Source organism: Sorex araneus, chromosome 3 (genome assembly GCF_027595985.1).
Source record: "Sorex araneus isolate mSorAra2 chromosome 3, mSorAra2.pri, whole genome shotgun sequence".
Classification (NCBI taxonomy): domain Eukaryota; kingdom Metazoa; phylum Chordata; class Mammalia; order Eulipotyphla; family Soricidae; genus Sorex; species Sorex araneus.
The window spans coordinates 223,742,619-223,755,281 of NC_073304.1; the positions used below are offsets into that span (position 1 = coordinate 223,742,619).

The 12,663-nt window shown below is 52.5% G+C and overlaps 1 protein-coding gene across 1 annotated transcript; it reads left to right on the plus strand.

The window, feature by feature from the left end:
* The first annotated feature begins 4,155 nt into the window (after nt 1-4,155).
* RPRML (reprimo like) lies at nt 4,156-5,192 on the plus strand. The gene has a single exon (XM_055131833.1). The coding sequence runs from the start codon at nt 4,401-4,403 to the stop codon at nt 4,740-4,742; it is 342 nt and encodes a 113-aa protein (XP_054987808.1). The 5' UTR covers nt 4,156-4,400; the 3' UTR covers nt 4,743-5,192.
* Nucleotides 5,193-12,663: the final 7,471 nt, after the last annotated feature.

The window sequence follows — 12,663 nt, forward strand, 5'->3', positions numbered from 1 at the left end:
ACCGGGAACCAAGTAGAAAGCAATCTGCCAATCCCAGGAAAACGTAACCAAACAAATGCACAGCATCAGCAGGGCATTAGGGGAGTTATCTGAAGCCACTTCAAAATATAAATGACAGTCAAGGGCTCTCAGTGGCCCTGAAGTACATGGTCATACAACGGTTATGTCCACGTCTCCTCTCGATGTGCCTGCGTGGGACCACGGCTGAACACACAAATAAAGCCACTCCTCTCCGTTAAAGTGTTTCACGTGCAGAGAACCTTTATTAACGGTCTTCCACAACTTTAAGACATCTGCAAACTTAAGCATTTTCCTTCTGATAGGACGAGGTACTAATTAGGAGAGGTCACCTAGCACGTGGTACTACTTAGGAAGGGTTTTATTAATATCTGAACCTGGGGGAGAAAAGGATCAATCCCAGAAGGCAAAGTCAGGCCAGAAAACCAAAGATTCTCTAGAAGTAGCTGCAGGGAGAGCAGAGCATAAATAGTGGCCTTGGGCAAGGTCCTTCCCAGGCAGTCAGACTGCCCAGATGGCTATTCCAATGCCGGCAGGCCACTGAGGCAGAAGGTCCCTGGGGGTGGGATAAGGGACTCCAGAAAGGACAAGGGAGGGAGTACCTGGTGGGTCCCATCCAGACATCCTCCTCTCACTTTTGAACTTTGGGAAAGAGTCTGCGAGACAGAATAGTTTCACTGACAGTGGCCCAACACAGGGAAACGGAACCAGGCTCCGTGAAGGGCAGCAACAGTCCAAAGCTGAACCACGCCCCTGCAGCCAAACTGTGGCTGGGACCGTCAAGCCACGCCCCCAAACCCGAATCACAGCGTCCCCCCAACCCTCAAAATCAGTCCCGAATAGCCAGAACTTGATCAATACTTGACAGTTTCCCACTTTTTTTTTTGGGGGGGGGTCACACCCAGCCATGCTCAGGGGTTACTCCTGGCTTTGCTCTCAGGAATTGCTCCTGGCAGTGCTTGGGGGACCATATGGGATGCTGGGGATCGAACCCGGGTCAGCCGCATACAAGGCAAACGCCCTACCCGCTGTGCTATCGCACCGGCCCCTTCCCACTTTTTTTTTTTTTTTTTTTTTGCCTCCAGTTCCAGCATGGCCCTCCACCACTTGAGCGCACAGGCAGCGGCCCCTGGGGCTCAGCCTAAAGCTCTCTGCTCTCCTGTCTGCTTCTGCCAATATGAGTGGTGGAGAGGGACACGGGCCACAGTTAGCCTTGAACAAAGAGTCTTTGCTTGTTCTTCTATGGCTGGGCTTCATTTACACACACACACACACACACACACACACACACACACACACACACACACACACTCAAATTCCCATCCCTTCCTGCACCCAGTTCACAGAACAACCTCCCCATCGGTTTCCTATCTAGAGCAACCATTTCAGCGACGGAGGAAGAAAGGCTGAGGGCATCATTAAGAATGTAGCTCTGCCAGAGCTGGAATGATAGCACGGCGGGTAGGGCGTTTGCCTTGCACGCAGCCTACCCAGGTTCGATTCCCAGCATCCCATATAGCACCACCAGGAGTGATTCCGGAGTGCATGAGCCAGGAGTAAGCCCTGTGCATCACCGGGTGTGATCCCAAAAATAAATTAAAAAAAAAAAAAAGGAATGTAGCTCTGCCAATAGAAAATAAATTATCTAGCATTTGCCCCTGACCAGCAGGCTTGAATAGTGGTGGGAAAATTTGAACAAACTAGAATGCCCAACAGTAGAGAGTGTATTGGGGAAATTGTCTGCCACAGAGTCAGGGTGAGGACTGGGATAGGAGGTGGGGGAACACTGGGGACATTGATAGTGGAAAATGTGCACTGGTGGAGGCATGGGTGTTCAATCATTGTATAGCTGAAGCTCAAACATGAAAGCTCTGTAACTGTATCTCACGGTGATTTAATTAAAAAAAAAAAGAGGGGTTGGAGCAATAGCACAGTGGGTAGGGCGTTTGCCTTGCACGTGGCCGACCCGGGTTCAAATCTCAGTATCCCATATGGTCCCCTGAGCACCGCCAGGGGTAATTCCTGAGTGCAAAGCCAGGAGTAACCCCTGTGCATCGCCAGGCATGACCCAAAAAGCAAAAATAAATAAATAAATAAAAATTTTTTAAATTTTAAAAATTTAAAAAAAAAAAAAGAATGTAGCTCTGAAGCAGGAGAGCTCTCCTCTGATCACCGTGCTGTGTGGTTTTGAGTAAGACCATTTACCACTCTGAGCCTTTGTTTCCTCACATCAAGGAAGTCAGGGTTGGGGTAAGGCTGGAAGGCTGGTGAATATTTAAGGCACACAGCACGAAAGCAGAGCTTGGTAGGAAAGGTCAATTATCCGCCTCTTCACAGAACATCACTGCAGTAGGCAGCTCCTGTAGGAGGCACGATCATTATTCACTCTGTGCCTTCTCCTCCTTCCTCTTTCCCTCCCTCCCTCCTCTCCATCCAGTTGCTTCTTTTAATCCTTCGCCAATGGTATCTCCGTCTCCAACATCTTTGACCTAAACAGTTGCAAAACTCCCCTATGCAAGCCAGATAGGTAGTATTGCAGCTAAGATGCTTGTCTTGCATGCAACCAACTTGGATTCGATCTCTGGCACCATATTTGGTTCTTCCAGTCCTACCGGGATTAATTCTTAAGCACAGAGCCAGGAGTAAGCCCTGAGCACAAAAAGGTAGGGCCCAAATGCTTCCCCCGCCCTAAGTCTTTATTATCTTTCCTTCCTTCCCCACACCATCAAAGAATCCAAATTAATACAAGGGTGGGGAAAATGCCCTCCATTCCATGAACCCTGACCCCAAAAATGACCAAACACAGGACTGGGGGCAGTGCCCTTATTCCCAACAGCATATGTGTAGATTAGTACAAATCTGGATTGCAGGATGAGGTTGTGTATGCTGCAGAATTATTTTTCAAACTAAAACTGAATTAGAAAAGTACTGTTTTTGCACAAAGAGTGTGTTACAAGGCTCTTTATGGTAATTTTCTTTCTGGTGCAAAAAAAGGGAAGAAAAAAAAAAAAAGAACTCAAACACCCAAAAATAGATGCCTTGGTTAAATACCCGGAAACTGTGTCTCACTGCAGAGCAGTGTTTCCAAAGGTGGGGTTCAGAGCATCCTCTGGGTGATAGAGATGTGTATTCTGGGCCCCACCCCGTACCCCAGACCTACTGACTCAGAAACCTGGGGGTGAGCATATCCCTAAGTCTCAGAACCATGGGGGCAGCTGAGACATTAGGAAGGAAGCTACCCACAAAATGACAAAACAGCCTTCCAGAAGGGCTGGGTGGCCTGTACATTCCCATTTGGGGGAAGGAGCATAGTCTGGGTGTGCAGGGGGTATTCCTGGCTCTGGACTCTGTTCAGAAGTGAGGGACCATCTAACCGAGTCTGCCACAGGCAGGGCGAGAGCCTTGGCTCCTGTACTAGCGTCAGGATGGTAGAAAACAACTGAGGAGGTTTTGTGTCAGAGTGGTATCATCTGCGCTCTGGGTGTGGAGTTATGAGGCTTGACATTTTTTAATTCTGCTAATTCATATTCTAACTAGTCTACAGTGAGGTGTGGTATGTGTGTGTGTGTGTGTGTGTGTGTGTGGCCATACCTGCCTGTGCCATATAGGACTAAATGGGGGGCCAAGGATCAAACCCAGGTCAACCACGTGCACTCTCTACGCCCTGTGCTCTATTTTGCCCTCCAATGCGGTGTTTTTGTACAAAAAAAAAAAAAAAAAAAACTCCTTATTTGGGGAGGGGCCGCGAAAGGAAACAGAGGGCATCTGCCACCGCAACATCTTTCAGCACCCTCGAGAGATTGCGGTGATGCAGGGCCGCAGCGCAGAAGCGAAGGAGGAAGGGAGAGGGGGAGGAGGCCCTGCCGCGAAGCCCCTCTGCCAGGGCCCACTTGGGAAGATCCTAACTGCCAAGAGCCCCAATTCCTGCACGGGCGTCCTGGGCAGACTCTTTCCGGTCACGGTCTTCGGCTGCCCCGCGTCGGGGCTTCACGCCAAGCAGCTGCGAGGTGGCCGCAGCCTGGAACTCCCGGGGCTCAGCAGCTGGGCTACCAGCCCGCCGACGGCGACCAGGCGGGCGTTTCCAAGGGGCGGGGCGTCTCTAGGGGGCGGGCCGATCCCGGGGGCGGGGCGTCGCTGGGGGCCGGGCGGCGGGAAGCCTGTGGCTCAGTCCCCGACAGCTCCGCGCTCCGGGCGGGTGTGCGGCTGCCGCGCCGCCTGTTGCTCGCGCCTCCGGGCCGCCGCTTCTCGCCCGCGGTCCAGGGGCAGGCGGCCCGAGGGGTGCCACGCACGGGCAGCCTCCCGCCCCCCCCCGTCCTCGCGCCTGGGGGGACCTCCCAAAGCCGGCCCGCGGAGCGCGCCCCGAGAGCCGCGCGCCCGGCGCGATGAACGCGACCTTCCTGAACCAGAGCGACCTGGAGGCGGCAGGCGGCGTCCAGGAGAACCGCAGCCACGGCCTGGGCACGTGGCTGGGCTGCTGCCCGGGGGGCGCGCCGCTGGCCGCCAGCGACGGGGTCCCCGCGGGGCTGGCGCCCGACGAGCGCAGCCTGTGGGTGGCGCGCGTGGCGCAGATCGCCGTGCTCTGCGTGCTGTCGCTCACCGTGCTCTTCGGCGTCTTCTTCCTGGGCTGCAACCTGCTGCTCAAGTCGGAGAGCATGATCAACTTTCTGGTGCAGGAGCGCCGGCCCTCCAAGGACGCGGGCGCCGCCATCCTGGGGCTGTACTGAGCGCCCGGCGCGCCCCTGGGCCACCCGCCTCGGGGGCTGCTCGGATACACGAGCCCCCGGGCCCGCAGCCACGTCCTCCGGCCCGGAGCATCCCGAGGCTCGAGGCGCGGCGGCAGACTGCCCCGGACGGGCGCCCCGCCCCGGCGACACGGCGCGACTCGCAGAAAGGGACCTCCTTACCCGGCTCCTCGGTCCAACGTGCTCTCCAGCCTTGCGGGAGGGAGTGGGGAGGGGATTCCTAACTTTAAAAAAAAGAAGAAGAAGAAGAAGAAGAAGAAGAAGACGAAGAAAGAAGAAGAAGATTGCAACTTGGGGCTTAAGTCGCTCGCATGGGGCGTTTTGTGTGTGCGCGTGGGGGTGCGGGGAGAGATGCAGGATCCAGGACTCAGCTGATCTCGCATCTAAAAAGAAATCTTGTAATAAAACTGCAGCCGTCGGGCCTGACCTTCAGGCGGTGTCCCACCCCTACCTCTGTGTGTGTTGTGTGGGGTGTGTGGGTGTGGGTGTGTGTCTGTGCATGTATGTGGTGTGTGTTGTATGGTCTATGCTGTGTGTGTGCTTGCATGCATATGGTCTGTGTGTTGTACGGTCTGTGTGGTGTGTGACTGCATGTGTGTGGTGGTGGTGTGTGTGTGCATGTGTATAGTCTGTGTGTTGTATGGTCTATGTGGTATGTGTCTGCATGTGTGTGGTCTGTGTGTTATATGTGTGCAGGGTATGGGTGTGTCTGTGTTGTATGGTCTCTGGGGGTACGTGTGAGGTATGTGTGTCTATATATGCATGTGTGTGTTGTTTGGTGTGTGTGTGTGTGTGTATGTGTATGTGTGTGTGTGTGTGTGTCTGAAAGCAAGCACTTATTGCGGGGAACCTGACCCAAGGACTGGGTTGTAGGAACAGCCAGTGAAATCAATTAAATCATTAGGAAACTTGAATTGACTATTACATGAACTGAAAAAAAAATTCCATGACTTGAGGCTGAAAGGGGAAAATAGCAAAATCAACACATCGGGGCCTAGAACAAATGAAACAGAATGGGGGATGGAGATCTAGTTAAGATCTCAGTAAAGATTTCAGCATATCCCTTTAACCTCGGGCATGTTTTCCTCCCACTCCTCCCCAGAGAGGTGAGCAGGCTCCCCAAAAGGGTCCTCGCTGCACCCCACAGTGAGGACAGCCGAATGGCTGTGGGGGCGATAAGGGGAGAGGGGCTTTGTGGGGTAAAGGATTTGGGAGGTCTGAAAGGCAGAATATGGGCTTCGAAGTGCATCTCTCTGTGCAGGGCATTTGGACAGTCAGTGGGAGAAGCCCCGAGGAATCCTGGTGCTCGATGGTGCAGGACTTGCAGCCTAGAAAACATAACCAGGACACTGGCCGGGAGGGGGGCGGGGGGTGGCACTGCTGGGGCGAGAGGCCAAGGGTTGGCCTGGGAGAATATTGGCTTTGTGGTCTGTATAATCCCATTCCCGGAGCCAACCGCAGAGTAACTAGGTTTCTGAGGGGGAGAGCTGCTTTGCATTGTCTTTTCTCTGGCTGAAGCCTGAACTGGGAAGAGAAGCAGCCAGAACATTTCAGCACTCGCTTCATATTGGGGATTTGGGGCTGTCAAAAATACCCAGGGCCACTGATTAGGGAGACTCTAGAATCTTCTGATCCCTGGACCTTCCTGTACCTAGAATCTTTGGGATCAGGATGCCCTTCCCCTAGATCTCCCTCACAGCCACCTCTAATGTCTGACCTGGGAACATGGGTCCAGGTAGTCAGACAAGCCCGTGACAGTCAGGGTCAGAGACACCTTATGGAGTATCTATGAGGCAAAACCCCTGATGTGCAGAACCTTCTCTGGGAAATTCGGTGCCATCCGCCAGTTGTCCAGCCTGATCTGAGAAGTGTGGCATTGAGTGATTCAGGTACCTGGGTTGGGACAGTTGGAGCTCAGGTCACCCCAGGTGTGGGATGGAGGGGATGGTGGCCCGGAGGGAAACCTAAGGATAGGCCCATTCAGCTCAGCCGATGGCCCATCCTCCCAAAACCACCCCCAGGACAGCAAAATGGGAGTTTGGGGAGGGGGAACCCAGGCTTACACACTTCCTGTCCGAGTGAGAGCAGCGTTTTTCTCTGAAAAACGGGATGGGCTGCGGACGGCGCTGGGAACAAGAAGGGGGACTCAGGAGTGACGTTTCCACAATTTCCTGGGCGAGGAAAGCCTTGGCGGGAAGCTTTGCAGGATCTCCTCCCTGGAGAAGAACCAACGGATAACCGCGACAGGTGTGTGAGGCTGCGTGCTGGACCCGTCAGCCCAGCTCAGGGCAGTGATGGGGGGAGGGGCATGTGCCTGCTCAAATGTTCCCCAGAGGCTCAGGTCTCAGGCAACCGGAGCTGGGTCAGGGATGCGGGGAAGATGGGATCCCATGTAAAACCTCTCTCGGCTCTCCCTGAAGGAAGGGTTGCTGTTTACCGAGCGTTCTTATATAAACCGTGGGGGCAGGGGACGCGGTTATATAAGAGCATAAGACACAATGCTCCAGGGAAAGCTGGGACTGGAGCATGATCCTGAGTCTGGAGCACGGGGTGTAGGATGAGAAGGGGTGCAGGGGGCAATCTTCTTCCAAGGTCCCGCCAGGGATATGGAGCAAAATCTGCAGAGAACCGGAGACTAGAAGATCTAAGACTCGCCCGTCTTTGACATCTTGGTTGTCCTGCTTGGAGCTCTGTGAATCCGAGACAGTTATGCTGTCCCAGCTTCCTCTTCGCTCTATTGAATGGAAGCATTAGGACCCACCATGCCCGGGGAAGAGGCATGTAAAGAATCCAGCACAGCACCTGGCACGTAACAGACACATAGCAAGGATCATTATGCTGCTGTTTATCATTGCGCCTCATAGGAATTCTTTTTTGTTGTTTTGTTTGAGGGCCACACTTGGTGGTGCTCAGGGGTCACTCCTGGCTCTGCACTCAGGAATCACTCCTGGTGGTGCTCAGGGACTGTATATGGGATTCTGGAGATCAAACCTGGGTCAGCCTCGTGCAAGGCAAACGCCCTACCCACTGTACCATCGCTCTGACCCTCTTGTAGGAATTTTTTCCCAGCACGATAGACTGGGTTCTCTGAAAGATCCCTGGACAGAGACAGTCATTGGTACTTTCCAACTTTCTAAAAACCTTGTAATTTTCAAAGCTCTTTGTGAAGCAGGACAAGAAATTAGGCCTAAGCTTCCACCCTCGGGAGGAGGGTTTCATTACTATCCCACTTTAAAGATGAGGAGACTGAGGGTCAGTGAGGAGACTGAGGGTCAGTGAATTGACCTCTGGTCACACAGCTATAGATAAGGACAGGGCTAACAATCAGCCCCGCCCGCATCACTCCAGTTTTCACTTTGCATGATTTTGCTTGTGCTGGGCAATGACCTGGCCAGCAATCCCTGGCCTGGCCTGGCCTGCACAGGATGGGGACCACTGCTGGGGGACCCTGGAGAGCTGGGACCTTTGAGCTAATCCCTGGTCCCATCTGCTTGTTTAAAGATGAGAAAACTCTGGAGTGATAATACAGTGGGTAAGGCGTTTGTCTAGTCCAGCTTGGCCCTGTTCCGTCACTCACCCGGAGTCAATTGTGGATCTTTTTGAGGGTCAGACCCTGTGCTGAGCCAGGTGAGCAGGGACTTGGCAGAGCAGACATCAGCCCTGACCCACACCCCCTGAAGCCCTCGCGCCTTAGGGCCACTCACCCCGGGGGACGGGTAGCTGGTTCCAGGTATACCCAGAGACCAGGCCCAATGTCCACTTCTGGTTTCCCTTCCTCTGGGTCAGGGTGCTAAGGTGTCCTCACCAGCAAGTGTCCCCTGGGGGGTGAGGGTGGAGGAGTGTTTGCACCACAACATCCACTTTCTTCCCTTCCTATTTGCAGGAGTGGGGCTCACACAGAGCCCTGCTTAGCAGGCTTCTGGCAGCAGAACTCTCTCCCCGCAGTGCAAGAGCGTCAGGGGAGGTTTCAAGGGAAAGAGGGGAGCATGGGAAGTGGCGGATGACAAGAATGCAGCTCTTGACCAGTATTCTAAGGGAGGGGAGGGGGAAGGTACGGCCATGCACACGCATGCGCGCAAACCTCTGTTCCATTCAAAAGATGCTCGTGGGGTTTGTCAGCAACATCTCAGCGTGTCCTTCTGGGCCTCTTGCAGTCGAGGCCACACCCGGTGGACCAGAGAGATGGCGCACAGGGCTGAGTGTAGTATGTTCTGGCTCAGGAGCTCCAGGTTCTATCGCCAGCCTCACCTGGACCTGGAGCTCTGCCAGGTTTGGTCTTTCCCTCACTCTCCACCAACCCTCTCCCCATAAAAAAAATCACAGGAAGTATATAGAATGCCCAGAGCCCTGATCCCTAACCCAGTTCAATCAAAACAAGTGTCCAGGTCTTGAAGAGGGAGGGGGTGTCCTGAGACTGTATCTACTTACCCTTGCAGCTGAACAAGAAATGCTAGAGGGGGGGCTTCCTACCCATGGCTAGGGACAGTTTCCTCTTTGGCAAACACTCTGAAATTTTCTGGAAAAATAAAAGACAACAGAGTTGGGGGGGGGGTTTGTTGTTGTTTGTTTGTTTTTTTTGTTGGCTCTTTGGATCACACCTTATGATGCTCAGGGCTTACTCCTGGTTCTGCCCTCAGGAATTACTCCTGGTGGTGCTGGAGGGAAGAATATAAGATGTGCAGGAGATCAAACCTGGGTCGGAGGTGTGCAAGGCAAATGCCCTACCAGTTGTACTATCGGTCTGGCCTTTTATCTTTTTTTTTTAAAGTTACTTAGGGGTCAGAGTGATAGTACAACAGAAAATACAGCAGGTAGAATTTTTGGGACCTCTGGGTAAATGACAAGGAGTAGGAGTAGGCTGGGTCATATGGAAGTTCAATTCCTAGTGTTTTGAGGAGTACCCATATTATTTTCCCAAAAGATCAAACCAGCTGACATTCCCACTGGCAGAGGATGAGAAATTCTTTTTCTCTACTTTCCCAGTGTTGGAGGAGTATTTTAGAGAGTAACTCATTTTGTTGTAGAACGTGTTGGTGACCCCCCACCATGAAATTGTACTATTCTTGCTGGTGATAGAAGAAAGCTCCCCCCCACCACCATTTTAGGCTGACAATAGTGTAAGAAGAAAAATGGAGAGCTGGAGAGAGAGTACAGCAGGATAGCATTTGCCTTGCATGCAGCCAACCTGGGTTCGATTCCCAGCATCCCTTATGCCCACCTGAACACTGCCAGGAGTGAAAGCAGAGCCAGGAGGAACCCCTGAGCCTCACCAGATGTGGCCCTATCCCCCACAAAAGTAAAGCAAAATGGAAAGGGGGTGTGGCTTTGGGTAAGCCAGGAAGAAATGAACAAAGACATTCATTTCCCTTGGAAAGACAGAAAGGAATTCATTATTATGAACCATATAAATAGAGAAAAAAAGAAATGTCAGGAAGAGATGGAGGACAAAATGTTGCCACCAGCCAGGTACACACTGTCATAAATATGAGGACAGATTTACAGAGAACCTAAGGCAGGGCTATGACTCATAGTGGTAGCCCATATGTCTTGCATAAGTGCGACCAAGGGTTTGATCTCCTATCAAACGCCTCTTATACCAAACTGCTCTGTGTGGCTCGGATGGTCCCTAGAAGCTGTGCCCAATACTGTTAGATGTACCCCACGATAGAGGAAAATCCACAATAGATGATTAGAAACCATGAAGATTTTCTGGAGGGGCTGAAGAAATAGTACGGCGGGTAAGGCACTTGCCTTGCATGCAGAGAACCTGGGTTCAGTCCCCAGCATCCCATGTGGACCCTGAGCACCACCAGGAGTGATTCCTGAGTAGATTCAGGACTAACCCCTGCAGCCTTACTGGGTGTGAACCCTCCCGCCCATCCCCATAAAAAACCCTATCTGAAAAAAATTTTTTCGGGAGAATCGATGGCTGATCAGATCATGTTGAAGGGGTTCCCATAGCACAGGTAAGTGCCACAAAGGATGGTACAGCTCAGGGGTGCCCCACACTGGGAGGCAGAGGACAGGCAAGTGAGAGGTAGCAGTCCGAGAGGTGAGGAGTACCACAGAGATTGTAGTCAGGGGATACATCTCCTTTTGCCTTGTCCTGACCCTTCTTGCCAGCAGAGGAGTCTGAGGCTCTGTCCTAGGCTGGACACTGGGCAGAATTCATGACCAGCAGGATTCTGCATACCCATGGTGAACTTAAGAAACTCATAGATGCCCACTAAGCTCAGTGAGTGAAAGCAGTAACACCGAAGGCTCAACTAGCACCTGACAGCTCAGTAAATATTCAGAAAATAACTTTAGTAATACCACCGTGAGACAATATGTTGTAACAAGTGATATAAGTTGTTTTGTGCTTGCTAAGAAGGTAAACTGGGGGTGGTGGGGGAGTGAGTAATTGGGAACATTGGTGGAAGGAAGGTCACACTGGTGGTGGGATTGGTATTAGAACATTAAATACCTGAAATTACTGTATTATGAGCAACTTTTCCAGTAGCTAGGCGGTCACACCCAGGGACTGCCCCTGGCGCCATGTAATCCCACCAATGGCCAACATCCAGAGACTATAAGACCAAGCTCCTGGAAGAGAGCAACACAGAGAGTCTCTTGCCCCTGCACCAGGGTGTCTTCACTGGGACCCTTCAGAGGGGGTGGGTTTCAGTTTCCCTCCCCACCCCAAGCAGAGCCCCCAAAGCCAAAGACCTCTGGAGCCTAGCCACAGCCATGCTCAAGGCCTCTCTCCACACATTCAGAGGAGCCTCATGCATGAAGGAACCAGCATAGGAACCCAGGTGTGTGGGACCTGGGACTGAGATCTCCAAGCCTGCTTGGATCGGGACTGGGCCTCTTCTGGCCAGATCCCCCCTTTTCCAGTAGCTAGGCTGTCACACCCAGGGACTGACCCCAGGCACCGTGTAATCCCATCAACAGCCAACATCCAGAGACTATAAGACCAAGCTCTCGACATCTTATAGCCTAGTTCTCCCTCTCAGAGAAGCTGGAAAGCTACCGAGAGTTTCCTGCCCACATGGGAGAGCCTCACAAGCTCCCCATGGCCTATGAATGGGTCTCATTCCCCTGACCCTGAAAGAGCCTCTAATGCGGCACAATTGGAAAGGACAAGTAAAGAGAGGCTTCTAAAATCTCAGGGCTAGGACAAATGGAGACGTTACTGAGACCACTTAAGAAATTCGACGATCAACTGGATGATGATGATGATGCGTACGGGGCTGAGGCCATGTACAGTGGGCTGGATCTTTCCTTGTATGTGACCAACACGGGTTTCATTGCCAGCACCCCATAGGGTCACTGAGTGCCATCAGAAGTGATCCCTGTGGGGCTGGAGCAATAGCACAGCGAGTAGGGCATTTGCCTTCCACGTGGTTGACCCAGGTTCGATCCCCAGCATCCCATATGGTCCCCCGAGCACCACCAGGAATAATTCCTGAGTGCTTGAGCCAGGAGTAAGCCCTGTGCATCGCTGGGTGCGACCAAAAAAAACAAGTTTTAAAAAAAAAAGGAGTGAGCACAGTCAGATGTAAGCCCTGGGCACCACTGAGTAAGGCTGAAAAATCTAAAAAGTAAAAGAAACTGCAACATGTAAAGCTCAGCTGAGGTCTGCAGTGGCATCCTGGTGCCACAAAGCCTCCTTGGGGACAATCCTGACTGCACAGTGGCCTGATGAGAAGCTCCGCTTCTAAAAATGTGACTTTGATGAGTTTCTTGCGCTGTACATATGGGCGGCCCATGTGTAGTCACCAGAACGGTGAAAAACTCCCATGAATTGCCATGGAGATGATCGCTGGAACCAGGTTGCCATGGTAACTAACTTGTTTCTAAGCAGCTGTGTCACTTGGGGAAGTAGGAGAGGCATGGAAAGCGCCCGCAGCGCCAAGTC